At 47.4% G+C, this 21,040-nt stretch overlaps 1 protein-coding gene and 1 long non-coding RNA gene across 2 annotated transcripts in view; both read right to left on the bottom strand.

The window, feature by feature from the left end:
• The window catches only part of LOC147702480 (uncharacterized), a 98,498-nt gene extending 86,573 nt beyond the window's left edge, over positions 1–11,925 (bottom strand). The window contains exon 1 of the long non-coding RNA XR_015297231.1: positions 11,863–11,925. This is a non-coding gene — a long non-coding RNA (uncharacterized LOC147702480). The remainder of the gene's footprint in view (positions 1–11,862) is intronic.
• A 4,274-nt stretch (positions 11,926–16,199) lies between these two features.
• Positions 16,200–20,814, bottom strand: SOCS3 (suppressor of cytokine signaling 3). The gene is made up of 2 exons (XM_086931084.1): positions 20,547–20,814; positions 16,200–19,296 (listed from the first exon to the last, which is right to left on the bottom strand). The coding sequence occupies exon 2, from the start codon at positions 19,160–19,162 to the stop codon at positions 18,551–18,553; it is 612 nt and encodes a 203-aa protein (XP_086787210.1). The 5' UTR covers positions 19,163–19,296; positions 20,547–20,814; the 3' UTR covers positions 16,200–18,550.
• Positions 20,815–21,040: the final 226 nt, after the last annotated feature.

Raw genomic sequence — 21,040 nt, 5'->3', positions numbered from 1 at the left:
ATTTATATTTACTGTTCTAAGTATTCACAGATAAGTGCAAAACATACAGCTGTAGGTGACTGCTTATTTCTGGGCCATCAAAATAATGAGTTGGTAACCCTAATCATTAGACTGGAAGTTTGTTACAGGATCAGCACATTATTTATTTCCTCCACCCTCGAACCCTGATTAATGCCATTATAGTAATAGTTTAACTTATATCTGAAACCCTACGCTTCAAGTTTCTGGGAATGCACCCTGCTTTCAAACTACTCACTTCTCATTCTCACCTTCACTTTCACGTTCACCCTGCACTCCCAGCGATCACAATGCACTCACACTGATCACCATGCACTCATAGCGATCACCATGCACTCACACTGATCACCATGCACTCACACTGATCACCATGCACTCACAGCAATCACCATGCACTCACACCAATCACCATGCACTCACACCAATCACCATGCACTCACACCAATCACCATGCACTCACACCATTCACCAGTTCACCCTGCACTCACAGTGATCACAATGCACTCACACTGATCACAGTGCACTCACACTGATCACCATGCACTCACACTGATCACCATGCACTCACACCATGCACTCACAACATTCACCCATTCACCCTGCACCTACAGTGATCACAATGCACCCACACTGATCACCATGCACTCACACTGATCACAATGCACTCACACTGATCACAATGCACTCACATCCTTCACCCGCTCACCCTGCACTCACACTAATCACCATGCACTCACACCATTCACCCGCTCACCCTGCACTCTCAGTGATCATAATGTACTCACAGTGATCACAATGCACTCACACTGATCACCATGCAAACACACTGATCACCATGCACTCACGCCTATCACCATGCACTCACACCATTCACCCGCTCACCCTGAACTCTCAGTGATCATAATGTACTCACAGTGATCACCATGAACTCACACCATTCACCCGCTCACCCTGCTCTCACAGTGATCACTTTGCACTAAAAATGTGCTTGCATTGTTCACTCTGTACCTCACCCTGCAGTCACACGAGCACACTTCTCACCCTGCACTCATGTGACACTCCACTCACCTGTCCCCCCACTTACTGCTCAATCTGTAGCTCACTCAAACAAGGCCATCACTAACCATGCATTAATTCGTCCCACTCTGCACTTACAGCCGAACCCAAATTCATATGGTCACCTCACTCACCCTGCAGTCACTCCTTTTACCCTACTCTCACACTGTTGCATTGCTCACCATGCAGTCACATGGGCACTCTTGTCATGCACACAGTGCAGAAGGTTAAAGTGCCTGGTACAAAGAAGATGTACCATGCACATCACAGAACTGAGTGTGAGTAAACTATGAGTAACGCTATAAAAAAATGAAATGTTTGTCAGACAGGTGCTATAGAGAGATGAGGTGTATTGTTGGTGAGTGGTAGTGAGGGAATTCATGGAGAAGGTGGAAAGACTTTTGCACCGTGTGCGACCAGTGCTTGGACAAGCCCTGGCTGGGAGTGTTAACACCTCCCCCGAAGTTCGGGTCTAGTGGATCCCCTGCTTCTGCCTATTATTTACATTTGTAGTGCGCTACTGTTACCAAAAGGTGACCTGGGGCTAATAACCATCTGCCTGCAATGTGAGAGAGGGCTCCTGGGTTGAGAGAGGAGAGAAGAGAGGGATGGAAGGAAGGGGTTGAGAGGAAAGGGGCATGGGGAAACTGTTTAACTCTGTACAAGACCGCAACGGTTTAAATGCACCCTTGCTGCTCCCGGCCATGGCCAGGTGAGCTTCTAATGTGGCAGCACGTATTCCTGCGGATTGGGGGGCCCTTCACAGAGGTTGAATAGACATCTTTCTGATGTTAATTGCTGTATTTTGGTTATAAACTGGTACTGATGGGGGGAAATCTTTCCTCAGTATTACTGTGTTTGACAAAATTCTAAATATTAAAGCAATGCTACCCCAAAATACGCAGCATCACAGAACATTATTTACATTTTCTACTCACACAATTTAGTCAAGCCTGTCGCATAATTTGGTCCTCACATTCCTCATAACCTAGAGGTTTAGAAATTTTTGTCAGGAGGGGGTCCTTACGTTTGAAAATTTTGACAGGGGGGGTCTCGGTATCCAAAAGTTTGAAGACCACTGATCTAGGTACTGTGTTCGCTATGGGGTGGATTCTGCATTCATTTCCGGGATGGGGGGTAGTGGGTTGAAACTACTGTGTTGGAATGTCAATGGGTTGGGGGATAGGATAAAGCGGGGAATAGTGTTGCAACTGCTGAGACGCCTCTCCCCTGATGTTGTGTTGTTGCAGGAGACGCACTTGATTGGAAACACTTGTCACGCCATGAATCGGCGAGGATATCGTTTTGCTGTACACTCTGGGTTCACTACTGGTTCTAGGGGCGCGGGCATCCTAGTCAAGAACTCTCTCCCCTTGGAAATAGACAACATGATCCTTGATGACAGGGGGCGCTACGCTGCTCTCAAAGGGAGGTGGGAGGGGAGGACTGTCTCGCTGATTTCTGTATGTGTCCCACCTGGTCTACAGACCTCAACTTTTGCTGATCTTGGGCGTGTGGTACTGGGGCTTCCGGATGGTATCCTGGTGATGGGCGGAGATTTCAACACGGTTGTCTCCGGTAGTGTAGATCGCTACCCCCCCAGAGACCTCAGTAGGTCACTGTCTTGGTTAAGTGGGTTTTTGGAGACACTGTGTTTGGTAGATTGTTGGAGGTTGATGCTTCCGGGACAGGTACAATACACCTTCCACTCTGGGGCCCACAGTAGTCTCTCTAGACTTGACTATGTTTTGATGCCGGCGGTGCAGGCCTCCTCTGTCAGGGAGATTAGGCATCCGGCCCGGGGTATATCAGATCACTCCCCACTGTGGCTCCAGATCGGCACTAGTATGGGTGTCGAGGGACGGGTTGCCCCAATCAATCCCTGGTATCTTCCCAACCGTAAAAACTTGTGCTGAGTTGATTAAGTCCCTGGAACAGTACTTTTCTGAGAACGAGGGGTCTGGGTCCTCTTCTGTGTCACTGTGGGAGGGCTTTAAGACGGTCATCCGAGGACAGGCATTATTATTAATCGCTGGTGCCAAGAAAAGTAAAAATGAGGAGGTGGTCCGTTTAGAGACTGAAATAACTGAGCTAGAAAGGGATTTGGAACTAGGTGTGACTCGTAACAAGCATCATGCCCTTAGCCTCAAACAATTGGATTATAGGGCCCTGGTGACGGATGCCGCTAAAGTCATGAGTAGAGAGCAGCAGGGCAGACTGTATGATGTGGGAGATAAGGCAGGGAAACTGATTGCTTGGCTGGATAAAAAGGAGAGGGCGAGTCGTGTGGTTCCTGTGATTGAGAAACTTGATGGAGTGTGTGTGACTGACCCAACTGAGATTGTGGAGTGTTTCGCGGAACATTTCCCAAATGTGTATTCCCCAGTCTCCGATAGACCGGAGGAAGACTCCCACCTGTTACTGCGTGACATTGCATTGCCTCGCCTGTCGGATTCAGATGGGGATCTAATGGACGCTGCATTCTCAGCTGACGAGGTGGCCCTCGCTATTTGCTCTGTGCGGTCGGGCAAAGCTATGGGCCCTAATGGTCTTCCCATCGAACTCTACAAGTTGCGTCCTGACAAAATGGTGCCGTATCTCTGTGATATGTTTCTAGAGTCGCAAGACATCGGCTCCCTTCCTCATGATCAGCGTCTTGCTACCATCATGGTGATTCACAAGGAGGGGAAACCGCGGGATCGCTGTGCGTCCTACAGGCCCATTTCGCTCTTAAACACCGAACCAAAGATTCTCGCTAAGTTGCTGGCAAACGGCTTGATAAAAGTAATTAGTGACTTGATTCACCCGGATCAGTCCGGTTTCCTCCCACACCGCAATACAGCACTTAACCTGAGGCGCTTGCACAGTGTTCTCGCGAGGGCGGCGTCGCTGCGTGAGCCAGCCATTTTGGCTTCCTTGGACGCTACAATGGCCTTTGATACGGTGGAGTGGCCGTACCTCTGGGCCGCTCTTGCGAAATTTGGTTTCGGTCCTGGTTTCATTGGCTGGGAGAAACTTTTGTATGAGGAGCCATTGGCGCAGGTGGTAGTGAATGGTTGAGTGTCTAAGCCTTTTGTTCTTGGGAGGGGTACGCGGCAAGGCTGTCCGTTGTCCCCACTTCTTTTCGCCCTTGCCCTGGAGCCTCTGGCTGCCTGGCTGCGATGGGAGCCTTCGATGAAGGGTATTCAGTGGACCCCAGAATTCGAGGATCGCATATTGCTCTATGCAGACGACATTTTGTTGTACCTCATGTCCCCTCGTAAGTCCTTGAATGTACTGTTTGATGTGGTCACCTCGTTTGGAAGGATCTCCGGCCTTGTGATCAATTGGACCAAGTCCTGTGTGTATGTGCTTTCGGGTGATACCCCCCCTGTACCGCGCGGATGTCCCATCCGGGTGTCACAGACGGGATTTTCATAACTTTAGATCCTGTGGCTCGTTACGATCGTAATCTGCTCCCCCCTCTTCAGAGGTTAAAATTTAACGTTGCGGGCTGGCTCAGGCTACCGCTTTCACCACTTGGGCGCACAGCTCTTTTTAAAATGATTTCCTTACCGCAATTTCTATACACGCTCCAGAATACGTTTGATGTTGTCCCGGCAATTTATTTTCGGGAGGTGAAGAGTCTGCAGAGACTATTGATCTGGGATGGACGCTCGTGTATTGCCCTTGCCAAGCTCACACTTCACTGGTATGACGGAGGTATAGCACTTCCGGATATCAGGCGATATTATTGGGCCTCTGAGTTGGGAGCGATTTACCATGGAATGTATGGACCTGCCTCTAACCCTGCATTTGAGATGGATAAGTACTTGTTACCGGGTGGGGACTATAACAGGGCCCTTTATTCCAAAGCAGCGGGAAGGGAACTCTTGGGACCCACCAAGATAGCGGTACGAGTGTGGCATGATGCGAATGCGGCAACGGGATGGAGGGATCGACTGACCCGTGCGACTCCGCTTTACGCGTCTGATAGACTGGGTTGCCTGTGGAAGACGAAAGGATTTGAAAAGTGGGATATGATTGGTATTAGTAGGGTGAGTGATCTGTGGGTCAAGGGTAAAATCAAGACCTTTGAGGCACTGAAGGTAGAGTATGAGCTGAGTGATAGGGAATTCTTCCGTTATGCACAGATTACCCACGCATTGAGTTCAGTTTTTCCTGAGGGTACTGACATCCCCGAATCCTCCCCACTAGAAGATCGGGCGCTTGACGGCTACGTGCCCGACAGCACTATTTCTTTGATATATAAGAAATTGATTAATAATCGAACGGATCTGTTGGTGCTCCTCAGGGAGGTTTGGACCAGCGACAGTTTAGAGTTGGATGACGAGGACTGACAGTCGGCGCTATCCTCGCCTAAGGAGGTTGCGATTCCGGCCCGTCTCCGACTCGTTCAACTTAAAATCCTACATCGGATATATGTCACTGGCCCGCGCTTGATTCATATGGGTTATTGAGTGGATGGGTTATGTAAGCGTGGCTGTGGACTGGAGTGTCCGGGGGTCGTGGAGTTCTGGAATCGTGTACATGCTGTGATGGAAAGAGTCACGAGAGTGGCATTATTACCCGAAGCTAGGCGTTGCCTGTTGAATGTCTGGGAACCAAATGACTATGATGTGGCACAGACGCAGTGGGCGACCCTTGGGAATATGATTGCTAAGAGAGACATTGCGCAGTAGTGGGGCTCCCAGCGGCCGCCCACGGTTTTGGCATGGAAGGAGAACATGGACTGGTGTATGTTCAGAGAGAAGACAGTGTATGTGGCACGGGGTAGACCCAGGAAATGGAATAAAATTTGGAGCCAGTGGAACGCCTAACGTGGAAATGTATGCACGCCTCCATTCGTGGAGACCCCAGAGGTTCCCCTTTCCCCCTGATCCGGCATTCTAAGTCTTGTGTAGCTTTTATGATTACTGATTTTGTTTCCTCACTTGCGCTCCCCTTGCAGCAATGATGTTTGTATTATACTGTACTGCAGTTGCCCTCCTCCTTGTACACATGTCCGAAAGTATTGTCTTATTGCCTTGTGTATAAGTTCTTTTTCTTTAATAAAATAAAAATTATAACAAAAAAAAATATTAAAATCCCCGACACATATCCAGAAAAATATAATCTGAGGAAACTGAAGTGGCGAGGACAAGATACAAACATAATAATGGACACAATCCAGGATTATGTGGAAAAAGAAGGGACACATAAAGAAGAAACACAAAAAAATTGGTAACTTTTGGGGCAGTTTCTTATTAAAAAATTCCCAGCTGTTCTAGGACAACAAAAGAAGATAGAAACCAGTTGCGAGATCTTAAAAGGAGCATTGCCAGAGAGGTGCGTCTCCTTGCTACGGCAATAAGATCGGGAAAACAATCTGTCAATGGTAACCCCAAGAAAGTGCGGAAAAAATACAAGAAAAAGTTAAGAGAGGCAAAAACAGTGCATAAAGAATCCATCTGGAATAAACTGCTACGGGGAAGTAAACTGCCAACAAGCAGGGAATTCTGGAGAATAATCAATAACCTGACTAAGGGTTCAAGATTCCAACAAGACACTGGAATAGGAGAAGACACACAGATCAAATATATTCAAAATAGGTACAATAAATTGGATTACAATAAGCATGTTAATGCAGCCACGGCCCGAAAGAATCTGGAGAAGAACATCTTAGTCTCCAGCCTTAGGAAGGCAACTCCCAACAAATGTTAGAGATTAGCAGTAACAAGCTCGAAAATCTTCCCAATACCAAACAATTGAAAGGAATAATAACGAAACTAAGAACGGAGGGGGCAGTAGGACCAAAAGGGGTTCCAAATGCTCTTTTTAAGAACGTGCCCGAGTTTTGGGCAAACTATTTCACGCCCCATTTCAACTACATCTATAATCAGAATATCGTACCAAATTCCTGGAGAGGGAACATAATCCATCCAATATTTAAAAATGGAATTCATAGCAAGCAAGAAAACTATAGATTGCTATCTCTGATTGATGTAGAAGCGAAATTATATGCATCATGTCTACTGATCCACCTTCAAGAATAGATGAACGAGAAGAGCATAATCCCAAGGTTTCAAACAGGTTTTAGGTCAGGAATGGGAACAACTACAAATTTGGCAACGTTGGCTCTTTTGAAGCGAAAAAGCACTAAAAAGGAAGACAAAATTATTTGCATGCTTCATCGACCTGAAAGCCGCGTTTGCTAGAGTGACTAGAACTCAACTTTGGAATAAATTAAAAACCTGGGGCAACGAGCCAAACTATTGGACACAATGATCACCCTCTACATGGAAACTTGGGCTAGAGTGAAACTAGGCGACGGAAGTAGAGTATCCGCAAGAATAAATACTGATCTCGGCTTAAAACAAGGCTGCGTCCTGGCACCCAGTTTATTCAACTTGTTCTTAGCAGACATAATTGAGCATATGCAATCAGCAATGAGCCAAACGCCAATGCTGGCCAAAGAGCCTATACCTTTTTTACAATATGCGGACGACATCATAGTGCTAAGTCAAAGTCCGATTGGGCTGCAAAAAGCAATAAACAACTTAGTAATTTACCTGGACCAGGAAAATCTAGAATTGAATAAAAAGAAAATGAAGATGGTATGCCTAGTGGACCCCAAGAAAAATAAGTTTAAATGGTACGTTAAGGGAGATCAAGTGGAAGGACAAGCCTCCTATAAATATCTAGGCATAAAACTGGGGCGCATCATTTTGTAAAAAAATTGGAAAAAAATAGTAAATTGATACTTGTATAGCGCACTACTCACCCGCAAGGGTCTCAAGGCGCTTGTACGAATACCGCTGTGGAACCCATCCTGGCTTTCCCTGTGAGGCGTCCACTCCTGGGCACTCCCAAGGTGGATGCCAGGCATCCTTAGCGTTGTGGGGGCCGTTGTGGAGATTAAGCAAGCTATTGCCCAGAGTTGCAGAATGGGACTCCATGATTGGAATAGGCACCGAGGCGAGAATTATCAGGTCCGTGGAATTTTGAGCCCAAGACCCGCCGAGGTGGGGAATTGAACCCTGGTCCCGGGCTAGACCTCTGCATCAGGGTCTGCCGCTCTAATCATTGATTTCTGACACTAAGGAGTTAGGTCCTTAACCATGAAGTCAGCTGGACCATCAATTAAATGTGTACAAAAAAATTGCCAACTTCACCTTACTTGACACCTCCCAATTGAGGAAAACAAACCAGTATTACTATGTAAAAAGCAAAAAGGTAATAAGTAAATATACCAAACAGTCCTTATAGTAATACTGGTTTGTTTTCCTCAATTGGGAGGTGTCAAGTAAGGTGAAGTTGGCAATTTTTTTGTACACATGCTCTGATCATTGAGCCACACTTCTCCACTATAAACAGGACCTAAATGCTAAAGCCCAATCATTAATTTTTGCTTTTTGACTGCTGAACAAAAAATTGAGCTGCCCAACTTATACTCACCTCCTAAATGTGATGGCAGCACAAACTTTACCTACTCGGTCTTATGGTTTGGAAACATGGTGTGGCAAGGAGGCAGAGATTCTGAATGAGCTCCAGACCAAGATGTATAAAGCTGTTTTTAGTCTTCCCAAGTCTGCTTCTCCCGCACAGGTATGGCTAGAATTTGGCCTTTAAAATCAGAAGTTCCGGAGCATGAATTCCTTTGCGAAGCTCTGCCATAAATTTCGATCCTCAGAGCCCGGTACACTGAACAATCTATGCTGGGATGAGATAAAGTAGATAGTTTGGGAAACCCAATACACCCTTGCAGGCTTGGGCAATATATTATCAAAGGTAAAAGGTGCCAAAAAGGGATTTCGTTTATGGAGAATTGAAACTTATTTAGACTTATTTGGAGAGTGAGTCATATATGAACAAACTCCTGAGTGTCTTTAGACAACAACACTAAATGAAAATAGAAAGCACAAAACACACGAGAAATCCTATTTATATAGAAATATGTATATTTTTTATGTATAGCAAAAATTTTAAAGGAGTACATACATATGAAACGAATCAGCAATATGTCATAAAAAGATGTAAAAGCAAATTAATCAAACAATTCATGGCAGACATCAACTCCCAACACTCAAAAAAGAGACAGATCTCCTTAGGAGAATACAAGTCACTAAAGAATAATGCATTTCTCTGGAGTTGAAGAAAAGGTCGACGTTTGTTTCTCGACTGATGCCATTACCAACATGATACTGCTTCGTACAAATATCAGAATACTAACACATTGAAGAACGTGTTGCTACTGCTGCTGGTTATCTAAAACAGCATTTTTTTCTGTACCGTGTAGCAGTGACTATATCACGGCCCTGACTACGGATTCACGTTCAGGCAAGCTTGCATATCTTATGCATAAGCTTCATTCCGGTTTGATTAAGTACAGAAAAGTCTCTTTTTTGGCAAAAAGCAACTGTCCTGATGATGGTCTAAAGGACTGACGCCATGAAGACCGAAACGTCCACCTTTTCTTCAACTCCAGAGAAATGTATTATTCTTTAGTGATGTGTATTCTCCTTAGGAGATCTGTCGCTTTTTGATTGTGTTGGGAGTTGATGTCTGCCATGAATTGAGCTCTTCGTCATAGGTTCAAATCCTGTGGGTCTGATCAGCCTTTCATCCATCTAAGGACGATAACATGAGTACCATTGAGGTGGGTAACAATACACATTTGTTATTCAGCGCGAAGATACCCTTTTGCGTGAACGTGCTTTACGAATACACGTTATGTTATTTTAGCAAATTGTGTCAAACATGGGTTGCATTTTAGGCTAAATTACTACCCAAACATTTCAAAATCAAGCCTATTTGGTGTGAGTTGTCACAAAGTGACATTAATATAGATTCAACATTCTATGTGCCAAAGAGCATGGACATGAAGGAGCATACCCCGAATAGCAAAAGAGTGGTCTACTTTACTAACATCATATTCCGCAAACAACATAAAAGTATTGTTTGCAGGTAAATTAAGCGTGAACAGAAAAAACACTAAACAAACATGTTTGAACTCTCCTCTCTGTTTCCAAGTTTACCAGCCTTCCTTTGGGGGAACGATGCTCAAATATTTTATAAAAGATTTTTTCAATCTATTAGGATGACACTACTGGGCCGTTGAATAATGCCATTTGCCACAAATTTGTAAGGACAATAGAATGAGGTATTTTAAATAATGTATTAGACCAAACTTGTTTCATTCACTATGCTAACATTGCTTGAATGAGATCCCCAAAATCCATTATGTGAAGAACAATATTACTGAACCAGTCTGCTTTCAAATTCATTATTTGCCACATGTAGTCTCGAAGAATGACTGTATTTCATACATTGGTCAGAACAGAGAAGGAAGCCTCCCAAAAGTAATTTAATTCCTCTCAGGGCCGGCTTTAGGGCAGTGCGACTGGTGCAGCGGCACTGGGCGCTGACCTGTGGAGGGGGCGCCGGCCTCAGGGGAGTGCTGTGTTTAGCAATAACATATGATTGGAGAGATGAGGGGCACTTTTGCCAGGTGGTAGGGAGAGAATCCGAGGATGTGGTCAGGGGGCGTGTAGGCGCCAAAAATTATTGTCGCACTGGGCGCTGTCAGCGCTAAAGCCGGCCCTTTGTACTCTGCTCCTACAATGCCTCCGCTGATCTATGTGTTAGCGCCCCCCCGCCCCCAAAAAAATGTTTCAGTATAGTTGCACCGCTGGTTGACGGCCCATTTTTTTCGTGCAGAACTGGACTTCAAGCAATTTGATTCACTTTAACTAGAGCATGTTCCTGCTCGTGTTTATTGGCGTCTTACGGCGTTTGTACATGTATGAATGTTCGTGTCTGTGTGAATACTATGTGCCTTTAAATAGGAGTCTTTCTTTTTGGCAGTGCGTGCTTATTGCGTGTGTCCCATGTGTCAGTTTGTACATGAACACACGTTGCCAGTTTGTACCAGCTCTAGTGTGGGCATCAATGTGTGTTTGCGTTTGCCTTAGTGCGTGCATGTCAATGTTTCTGTCATTTTGCGTGCGGAATTGTGTTGTGAGTTATTTTTTGATTGCACGTAAATCGGTGTGTCAGCTTGTACGTGTATATGCTTGTTATTGTGTGTATCTCAATCTGCTCTTCAATGTATGTGTTCGTGAGTCGTAAGTGTTTATACGTTGTTGTATGTGTTGCGGTTAGTATGTGCATGCGTCAGGAAATGTGCCAGTGCGATTGTGTACACATGTTCATGTTGTTGCCTCAGTGGGTCGAAGTGGGTTAGCGTGTGTCAGTGTATGCAGCTGTGCCTGTAAGTATTGTATTGTATTGTAATTGCATTTATATAGCGCTTACTACCCCTGACGAGGCGTCGAAGCGTGTGCGTCTCTGAGTTAGTCGGAGAGGATACGTGTGCGTTGTGTGGTAGTTTACATGTACGAAGATGTGTCAGTACTATTGTTGAACAGTATAATATTTATGGTGTGCTGTTTTTTTCAACCAGCGTTCTCTTGGCGCTAAAAATAGACCGAAATTTTGACATAATTAACACAGCAACCTTACGAAACAGGGAAGTGAATAGATGGGTTTTATGGGGACTTTCTGGAAGCATCGTAATCAGTGAGTGCCTTCGGGCTAGCTGTCAAAGCGTTCCAGGCATTCGGGAGTGTACAGAAACGCTGTGCGACTGTCTGCGTGTGGGTGTGAGTCTGTGTGTACTTGGTGCCCTTGTTGCTGTCGGCGCCGTCCGAGGCAGGCAGTAGTGTCGCATATGTGTGTCCGTGCAGGCTTGTGTTGTGTCGTCGGTCGCTGTTTGTCAGCGCGTGCCCGGTCCTGCGCAGCACTCACGCGCACTTCCAGTAACCGCGCGCCCTCTTCCTGGAAGGAGCCCTGCACAGGTGTTGCCTGATGGGAAGGAGGGCAGTAAACAGACGCTGCTGTGCAGTGACGGTATAGGGATGGGCTTCCAGTCAGTGAGGCCGTGTGGGCCGGCCCCTGACACCCCAGGGCCTCCCCACAGACGCGCGCGCCAGAGGGAGCGGCCTCAGCTGTCGGAGCAGAGGGCAGAGCCTGCCATGCACGCCGGGGACAGGCAGAGAGTGTGTACAAGGAGAAGCCGATAGGATGAGAGGGGGAAAGAGTGGGAAATGTACAGGAGAAGCTGCAGAAGAGACATATACAATGAAAGGGAATATGTAGACGAGACAATGCTGAGAAAGGAAGGAGGAGGGTGGAGTGGGGGCAATATAAAGAAGAGGGGGTGTGCCGTTGTAGAGGGAGAGTAGAAGAACTAACCATGAGTAGGGGTTGACACTACACACGGGTCATGTGTAGGGGAGGATGGGGCAAAGGCGGCATTCGTATGGAGATGGGTTGTAGATAAGGAAATGGCAAATGGGTAGGGGTTTGGGAAGGTGAAGTCGTGTAGGGTGTGGTGAAATGTGTAGGGCGTAGAAAAGTCAAAGATAGGGTATATAAACTAAGCTGTGCAGTATTGTAGAGGGGTAGAGCCTAGGACGTGGGTTACTGAAGAAGAAATGTGTTGGGTAGGAAGGCGACATGAGAGGGAGATGGTGCATAGGCAGACATGTTAAGAGGAGTAGATGTACTGGAGTACATGTCTAGGGGTGTGCTGCGTGGGAAATGTGCAAAGGACAGTGCACTGAATGGTGCATGTGCATAGTCTAGGGGTGTGGTATAGAGTGAGACATCTCTATGCGAAAGGCAGGGGCCCTAGAAAGAACAAGATGATGGGGGAAGGGTTTGTGAAGTTATTGGGGTACAGGAATAATAAGGAGGGAGGCTGCAGTGCAGGGAAACGAAAGGCACATGAGTATGAAAGGATGAGGTGCAGCAGTGGCCGCGCTGTGTAAAATGGAAGGTATATCGGTGATATGGAGGTTGCAGTGTATGGAAAGGTACGGCATTGGGCCATAGGAAGGATAAGGGAAAAGGAGTATAACTTGTAGGAAGGATAAGGGAAAAAGGAGTATAAGTTGTAGGAAGGATAAGGCGGAGAGAGCTACTGTGTTAGGAAGGTACAGTGGTATAGGAAGGATAAGGTGCAGCGGAGGGGTGTACTATATACACTGTAAGGTATAGAGTTACAGGAATGGTATGGAGGCTGCAGTGCGTGTAAAGGTGGGGCATAGATATATGGAAGGATAGGGTGCAGCAGAGGGCTGCGCTGTATAAAATGGAAGGTATAGAGGGGATATGAAGGTTGCAGTGTTTGAAAGGTACGGCATGGGGGTATAGGAAGGATAAGGTAGGGAAAGGGAGAGGGCAGGTTGTGGGGAAGGATAAGGCGGAGAGGCTGCTGTGTTAGGAAGGTACAACCAGGGCCGTCTGTAGTGCTGGTACCGTCCATTGGGATATGTTTTGCCTCCCCACCCACCCACCCCATGACCTCCTTCTCCATGGATTCGCCGACTAACCCCCTCCAAGAGTGGGTGGACCAGATCGTGCGACCCAAAAACTGGGACATTTCGCAAAAATAGAAAAAGGACTACAAATTTACAACAATAAAGTGGCAAAGAATGGCATCCCTCATCCCCATAGAAAGAGAAGAGACACTAAGATGATAAATATAATGTAATTTAAAACCTGCATCATACCAGTTAATTTAATTGCTTACTCAGAACAGCTGCTTACTAGTCCTGCTTTGGAACACCTAAAAAAGTGCCTCACTGTTTTCATTTTACCCTAAAAAAAACGGGACATGAGGCACTTTTACCGAAATCTGCTGGGACAACTGGTGAAAGACCAGGACCCTCCGGGCAAATCCGGGACGCCTGGTCACCCTATCCAAGAGTGCCCCTCATCTCTCCACAGCCCCTCTCTCACATAAACTTTACTTGTTTTAAAGAGCTGGTTGGGGTTGACTTTACCAGTAATAATGTATTTCTACCCTTAGTTCCTGCCAATCGGGATGATACCCCGAGCACAACACTGTAACTGAGTGGAAAGATTCCAGAAATCTGGCCTGATATGGTGCAAGGAAAATAGAACTCAATTTGCAAGTGGGCAGTTGTGTGCATTTCCCCAGTGAGTGACCTATGTTCAGGAAACACATCTTCCCGTAGCTATGTCAAAGAGGTGGGAGCAGTCACGGAACAGGTAGGAACCACAGAAGAGATAGCAGTCATGGCAGGGGTAGGAGTGACAGGAGGGGTAGGAGTGAGGAAGGGGCAGGAGTAACGGAAAAGGTATGCGTAACAGAAGGGTTTGGAGTCAGAGACGAGGTAGGAGTGATGGAAAGAGCATGAAGGGGGTAGAGTCAAAGAGGCTTAGAATGAATGGTTCAGGTCACCTTGAGCTCACGTGACCGATTTGGTGCTAAAGTGAGCCAGTTCTAGCTCCTCAGGGAGGGTGTGATGCCTGTAGGCACAATGTATGGACGTAGAGGAGATCAAGTGAAAATTCTCAGAAATGATATACCATTCCTCCTGTTCACAATCTTGGGACTCCCTGTGAAATGGTACCCCAGGTGAGGTAATTGAGGACGGCGCTTGTCTCGACTGTTGCACGGTCATGCGTGTGGACCATGCAAGTGTCCAGCATTTGTTCCTCTCTACAATGTTGCACATTCCAATATTTGTTAGTGACTCAGTGGGTGTACGCAGGGCTTTAAGTGGGCCGGGTTCTGTCGGTGCTGAGACGGCTACCTATCGGGTTCTCCATTTCTGCTCTCACAAAAAAAAGCTTAAACACGCAGCAGTGCCATCCTTCGCTGCCTTTGATGCAACTTCGAAGAGGCTGGTTGTAGTGTAGGGCTTTCACTGTCTCATCATCTCAGAACTGAAGCATTTTCAATATTATAAACAAGTACGATGCCATAGTGGTTGCTTATTTATCTTATGCAACTAAGAACCATTGACAAACCACTGACTTGTTGTTGGTGTAATGTTACTTACTGTATTATATATCTGGATGCAATAACAGAAACAGCAGAATGCAAGTCGGTCGGGACACCTAAACACAGGTTTTTAGCGTAGGTGTTTTAAGCCAAGCCCTTAACTACATCAGCCACGCCCCTTTGAGAGAGAGCCCCGCCCCCCCGCACCCTCCCCCCCAGTTTTTTTCATTATGTGGTTTGTCTGAATATTATTGTATTGTTTAGGTAGATGGGTGTACATCTCTGGGGGGGTGTTTAGAAAATGTTTGGTGTGACTCAAGTTTGGTTTACTTTGTGCCGGTTTAAAGCTCAGTTTGGGACTCCACCCCAGGGCTCACACCAGTAGCTTGGGAGATGACATATGTCTGGATTATTTAGATTTCAGTTGGAAGCCGCCATGTTCCCCTTGGTCCATTCGTGCTCCCCGGCAATTCTCATCTGAAATCCTTACCATTTGAAGGCCCGACATGTAATTACTTTGCAACAGTTTCATATCATGCATGGACTTCCGGGTCACGCCTTCACTGCATTGCAGAAGGATACTGGAAGGTCATGCTTCTCTGATTGATAGATGTAGGTCATCACCCACAACTAAGGATGATTATGCCACCACCAGAGAAGGCAGTCCTGAGACTAATTAGGGCTGAGGAACCTGAAAAGGGCCCGGGATTTCTTCTTGTATTTATAATTTAGGAGTGGACACCAGGGATTTACCTGGAACGGATGTATTGGGAGCCCTTGTGATTGTTGCTTCACCTGTGTCCCATCATAAACTATTTTAACCTGTTACATTTTTATAAACCGCTATTTAAAATCGCTTTAAAAAATATAATTTAACCTGCTCTATTTTTTTTGCAACTATATTGAGGTCCGAATCAAATAAAATTATTGATTGACCTGTGTCCCATTAAGTGGGCAGGTGGTACCAACTGGTGGAGCAGGACATCAGCTCAGTGGGGAATCCACTGGCCCAGCCCCGCCATAGTCTGATTGCCACACAACTGAGAGGTGTTCCCGCCTGAAAACATGGCCCTAAACGTGCATGATGTTAAGCGGAACAGGGGGAGTGCTTGCCTCCAGGGCTGAATAAAAGCTCAGAAGGCACAGAGAACTATGGAGTTTGTCTAAACGTGGACAGGAGAGGAGCCCAATAAATCGGACCAGGATGCATTTAGTGAAAGTATCTGTGTACATACCTGAGATATTGGCAAAACTTCAAGAGGTGTTTTTAAAATAACACATATTCACTCAAAAAGCAAATGACAGAAAGTCAAGCATACCACAGATATTAAAAATAGATGTCTTTATTATAAATTAATGAAATGTTCCTTTGAATATAAATATAAATATGTGCAAGTCATTTTGCAGTTTCTTCTGGTTTACGCTTCAAGCAGTGCATAGGCAGGACCTGAGATCAAAGGAAAGAAGGGGTTTCCGAAGGAGGGACACAGTGCATCAGGCGTTTGTAAACAATGTGAAGGTGAAGAGGATGAATTGGGACTGCAGCCTTTTGGACACCCTTAGCACCCCTGCCACGGACCCAAGCTGTTGTCTTGCCTGGACTTATACCCCAGCAACCTACAATACCCATTACTCAGCCACCTACCTGCCCTATACAGTAGCCTTATGGCGTGTCAGATAACAGAGCAACCTTCCCCCATACACGAGACACCCATGTATGCAAGGCCCCACTTTAATACCCTGTCCTATGGTTTAGCTATCTGCCATGCCAGAGGCCCCAGTTTCCTTCGTAGTCAGATGCCTGAAGCTACATGTCCTGCCAGGTGCCTCGACTGTGTGCTCTCCCAATTGTGCAGGTGTGGTACCAGAAGGCAGCGGGAAGTCATAGGCTCGACGTCTAGAGGCTGCCAAACTCAGTTAAAATCATGCAAGGGAATACCTAAACCAAGCAGCAAGAGGTGCCCATCCAATCTGCGTGCTGTGAGAGTGGTGGATCACCTCTCACCCAAGGGGAACTCCCTCGAGCAAGGATACACATCTTAAAGCGTTCAGGCAATCTGGATCCCTAATTAACTGAATGCCCATGGGTGCGTATTATTCCTACTGCACTACTCAAGCCATGCCCAGGAGCCTCGCCTCTGGCGACTCTGCCCTGCAGTGCTCGGAGTGAGAGCAGGGCTCGGGCCTACAGTACTGGAGTGAGAGCAGGGCAGGGTGAGAGCTGTGACTCCAGTCTGCAGTGCTGGGGATGAGAGATAGGGATCTGGCCTGAAGTGCTAGGGGTGAGAGCTGGGGATCTGGTCTGAAGTGCTAGGGGTGAGAGCTGGGGATCTGGCCTGAAGTGCTAGGGGTGAGAGCTGGGGATCTGGCCTGAAGTGCTAGGGGTGAGAGCCGGGGCTCTGGTCTGAAGTGCTAGGCGTGAGAGCTGGGGATCTGGCCTGAAGTGCTAGGGGTGAGAGCTGGGGATCTGGCCTGAAGTGCTAGGGGTGAGAGCTGGGGCTCTGGTCTGAAGTGCTAGGCGTGAGAGCTGGGGCTCTGGTATGAGGTGCTAGGGGTGAGCGAGGGATTTCTCCTGAAGTGCTGTAAGTGGGCAGCACTGTCGCCCTCTTTTGTGCAGTGCTAGAAGGGAGAAGCAGTGACATTTCTTGTCATTTGGAGAGTTGAGTAATAGAGCTCTTCTCTGCAGTAAGAGGTAATAAGGCTGTGCTCAAAAGGTGCACACTATGTTCTTCCCTGCTGTATTCGAGGTAGGAGGTAGACTAGAGGTAGAGTTAGTGCTCTTCTATACCAGACTAGAGGTGAAAGGCAGGGCTTTTCTTTGCAAGGCTTGGGTTAGGGATAGGTGCAGTTCAATCCTGCACCAGACATAGAAGTAAACAGTAGGGCTCTCTCGGTATAAGGCGGAACGACCAGATACACATAAACACAGATTTCTTCGCCTTTTCAGTGCTTGAATTAAACATAATGTGAAGACTTTGTTTTTCTAGAAACAATCCCTTTTTGGTCATGCCAGCATGGCCACTGAGTGGAAAGTCCAGGAATTCAGAGTCGAGGCTCCTCTAGTGCAATGGAATAACGCCTCTCGGGGCCCGGGGCCACGAGGGCGGTGGTACAAGTCTGTGAGAGCCAAGACTCCTCTAGTGCAATGAAACAAGTCCTCCACAGCCATGGGCTATAAGTCCTTTGAACCTTGACCCCACTATTGCCACAGAACAAATGCTTGAGAGTCAAGGCCCTGCTAGTGCAGCGAAACAAGTCCCTTGGAGCCTATGTCACAATTTGCAGCAATCACCATTTGCAGCCTCCTCAAACTTTGTACGAAACCCCTTGAATTGAGCGCCAATGCCAGGGTGGAGACAGGAAAGACATTTTCATGGTCGTAGAGTGCAACTAAGCGGTTCATTGTCCCAGAATCTGTTGACATTGCATTTCAAGGCATCAGCAAATGCACACTAAGGCAGCTTTGCGCCGATGGGTGTGTCTGCTTATGTTCCTCTCATGTTGGTCCCCTTCATCAGGAACCCACTTGGTTGCTCCAGCACAGTACTGAGCTTCTCAGATATCTCCTCTGCATCTTCCAGGTGCCAGCAGGAGATATTGTTCACCTGCGGGAAGTCTTGTGTGTGCATGAGTAGCTTCACCATTTTCTTTCAGGCCAACAGATACCTAAGGCAGGCCCTACACTGGGGCATCGTACTCCTGCAAAAAGTCTCTTATAGGCGCCGGGAGCTGCTCCAACTTGTCGCAGGTTTCCAGGTGTCCGTTGACAGTTTTCCGGCACAAGTGCTGCAAGGTGGACACGTTGGTAGGCAGAGGTCGTGAGAGGAGCAGAGGTATCTTCTCACCACCTGAGTAGATGAAGTAGGCCCGCTTGGTTCCAGAGCCTGATTGAGTGTCCAGTCCGCTGTTTGGCATATAGTGCTGCACCAACTTGAGGATACAATCAAAGCGTGGCACAGCCTGAGTGCTGCGTGGGTCCGTCTGCAGGAAAAAACTGCACTGCTCGCACTGGATGCGCAGGTTTTTAGTGCCGGACTCTGTCTTGACACTGAGTGTGAAGAAGTGGCGGCGGTCAGAGCTGTCGCGGATGAGGAATGTACCAGCGGGATGAGTACTCAGCAGTAAGTTGGCCTGGCCACCAGTGGCTGTGCCCCAGTAGAAGCCACTGTCCTGCAGCTTGCGCACAGCACCAAGCACCAGCTGGTACTCACTCCTTGAGCTGAAGGTCTTCAGACGCAGGCTGCAGTCCACCAGGCGGCTCATCCCCGGGAACTTGCTATGTGTCACCATGGCGCTGGGCGCCAGCTTCTTTGCTAGGGTGGCAATAGGCCGCAGGATGCTGGTAAGGGTCACCCAACAGGCAAGATTAATTCCGCTGCAAAGACCTGTCGGTGGACAATGGTCACTCAAGTCACTGCAGGAAACTGCAAGAAAGAGAATAGGGAGTGAGACTTATGCAAATGAGACAGTTTTCGAAGCAACCTCAAAATACAATCGACCTACCCAGTAGTCTAGAAACTCAGTAAAGTAGCCCTAGGCTTGAAATCCTAGCACGCGCCTTCAAACATGAAATAACATGCTCCCAGCCATTCCCAGGTACCATGTAATAATTCAATTCCACCAACAAACATCAACCGTATAACTTGTGTCATAAACAACAAGCCATATGCCCCTCAACCACACAACCCCAACAATTCCACCTTGTGACATGCAAGCACTCTAAAACAACTGACACTCAACTACACAAGTTCATCCACACATACTTTGTCTTCCACCATTGACAATGCACACCCAACTACACATCTCAAACAACATATCTCAACCACTCGCCCCAACCAAGCACAACACCTATCGCTTACACAGAACACGCCACCATCACGTAAAGAAACCATAATATCACAACGTTTTAATCCAATACTTGCACGCCAACCATGCAACATAAAACATGGCATTATTAACGTGCACTTTCAATATCACACCGTCAACCACCCATCTAAAGCAGGAATACCTATTCAAACAACCTTAAAAACACTCCTAAAGCACATGAGCAACTACACACACTCTACAAAACAAGTCGTGAATATACAAACACCCACAACTCTGGTGGGCCAGCCATATTTAGTAAACTATACTCAGTTATGACACAGTATTGACACTTAATATCAAGAGGACTGCACTTGTAATTAAGTAGTTGCAAATTACAGCAAGCCTGCTAAACATTTAATAGACAGTGCATGCCTTTCCCATGGGGATCTGGGCTGCTAATTCAATAATGGAACCGCACCAGCGCTTCCCAGCAAAGCTGCTATATTTTTAGTTTGCCAGTCCAAGCACTGCTGAGAAGGGCTTGTGTTTTTAAAGAGGCACTACCGGCATCTCAAGAGGACTGCTGCACTTTTAATGGGCTTCACAAAAGGTGATAAAATATGAGCAGTGACTTTGGGTCGGTCATTTCCAGTGACCAGCTCACAGGGGCCCGACACAGCGACTCCCCCCCCCATCCCCCCCCCCCCATACACCCGAGTTCCTATTGAGGGCGTTCTTCACGTGCAGAAATACTCGATGTTGCTATCATGCCGGTACGCTGTCCCCCCTTCGACCCAACCAGTCCACACCGAGGCCTGCGCCCTGGTGAGACATCGCCCTCTGTGTACGAAGTGTGAGTAAAAGTTACCTGCTGCGCTGCCAGGTGTCCGTGCACCCTCAGGCCAGGTGTGCTCCAGCGGTGCCCGGTACTCTCAGGTGAGGGGATTCCTATCCGGGGCTGAGCCGCTCTTGCTCCTGTCCCAGGGTCGACTGGTGGCCGTGTGTTCAGTGCCCAGAGGTCTTTGGTGCTGTCCAGTGTCAGTAGCGCCTAGTGATGCCCGAGTGTAATCCTGTTTGAGCAGCGCTCCCTGGGATGAACAAGCAGTGCGGTTCCTGCTGGCTCGCAGCTTAATAGCAGAGCCGGAGAGCGAGCGCGGCCTTTTCAATGGCCCGGCGCCGCCTCCCCCCGCCCCGCCCGTGTTCGCATCAGCTGCCCGCCCCTCTTCCTTCCTGGAACCAGCCTCCTTCTCGTAATTTCAGTCACTTCATCTCTGAAAGGGAAACAGAGAGATCCGGGCATGGGGCGGGGGGGAGGCGCCGCCCATTACTGGCACAGGCCGAGCCGGCTGCTCCGCGGTGCCC

This window comes from Lissotriton vulgaris, chromosome 7 (assembly GCF_964263255.1).
Source record: "Lissotriton vulgaris chromosome 7, aLisVul1.2, whole genome shotgun sequence".
In the NCBI taxonomy this organism is placed as follows: Eukaryota; Metazoa; Chordata; class Amphibia; order Caudata; family Salamandridae; genus Lissotriton; species Lissotriton vulgaris.
This window is presented reverse-complemented; position numbering and strand designations above follow the sequence as displayed.

Coding starts and splice junctions, on each gene's coding strand:
- SOCS3 (XM_086931084.1), bottom strand. CDS start 19,162: ATGGTGACACATAGCAAGTTCCCGGGGATGAGCCGCCTGGTGGACTGC.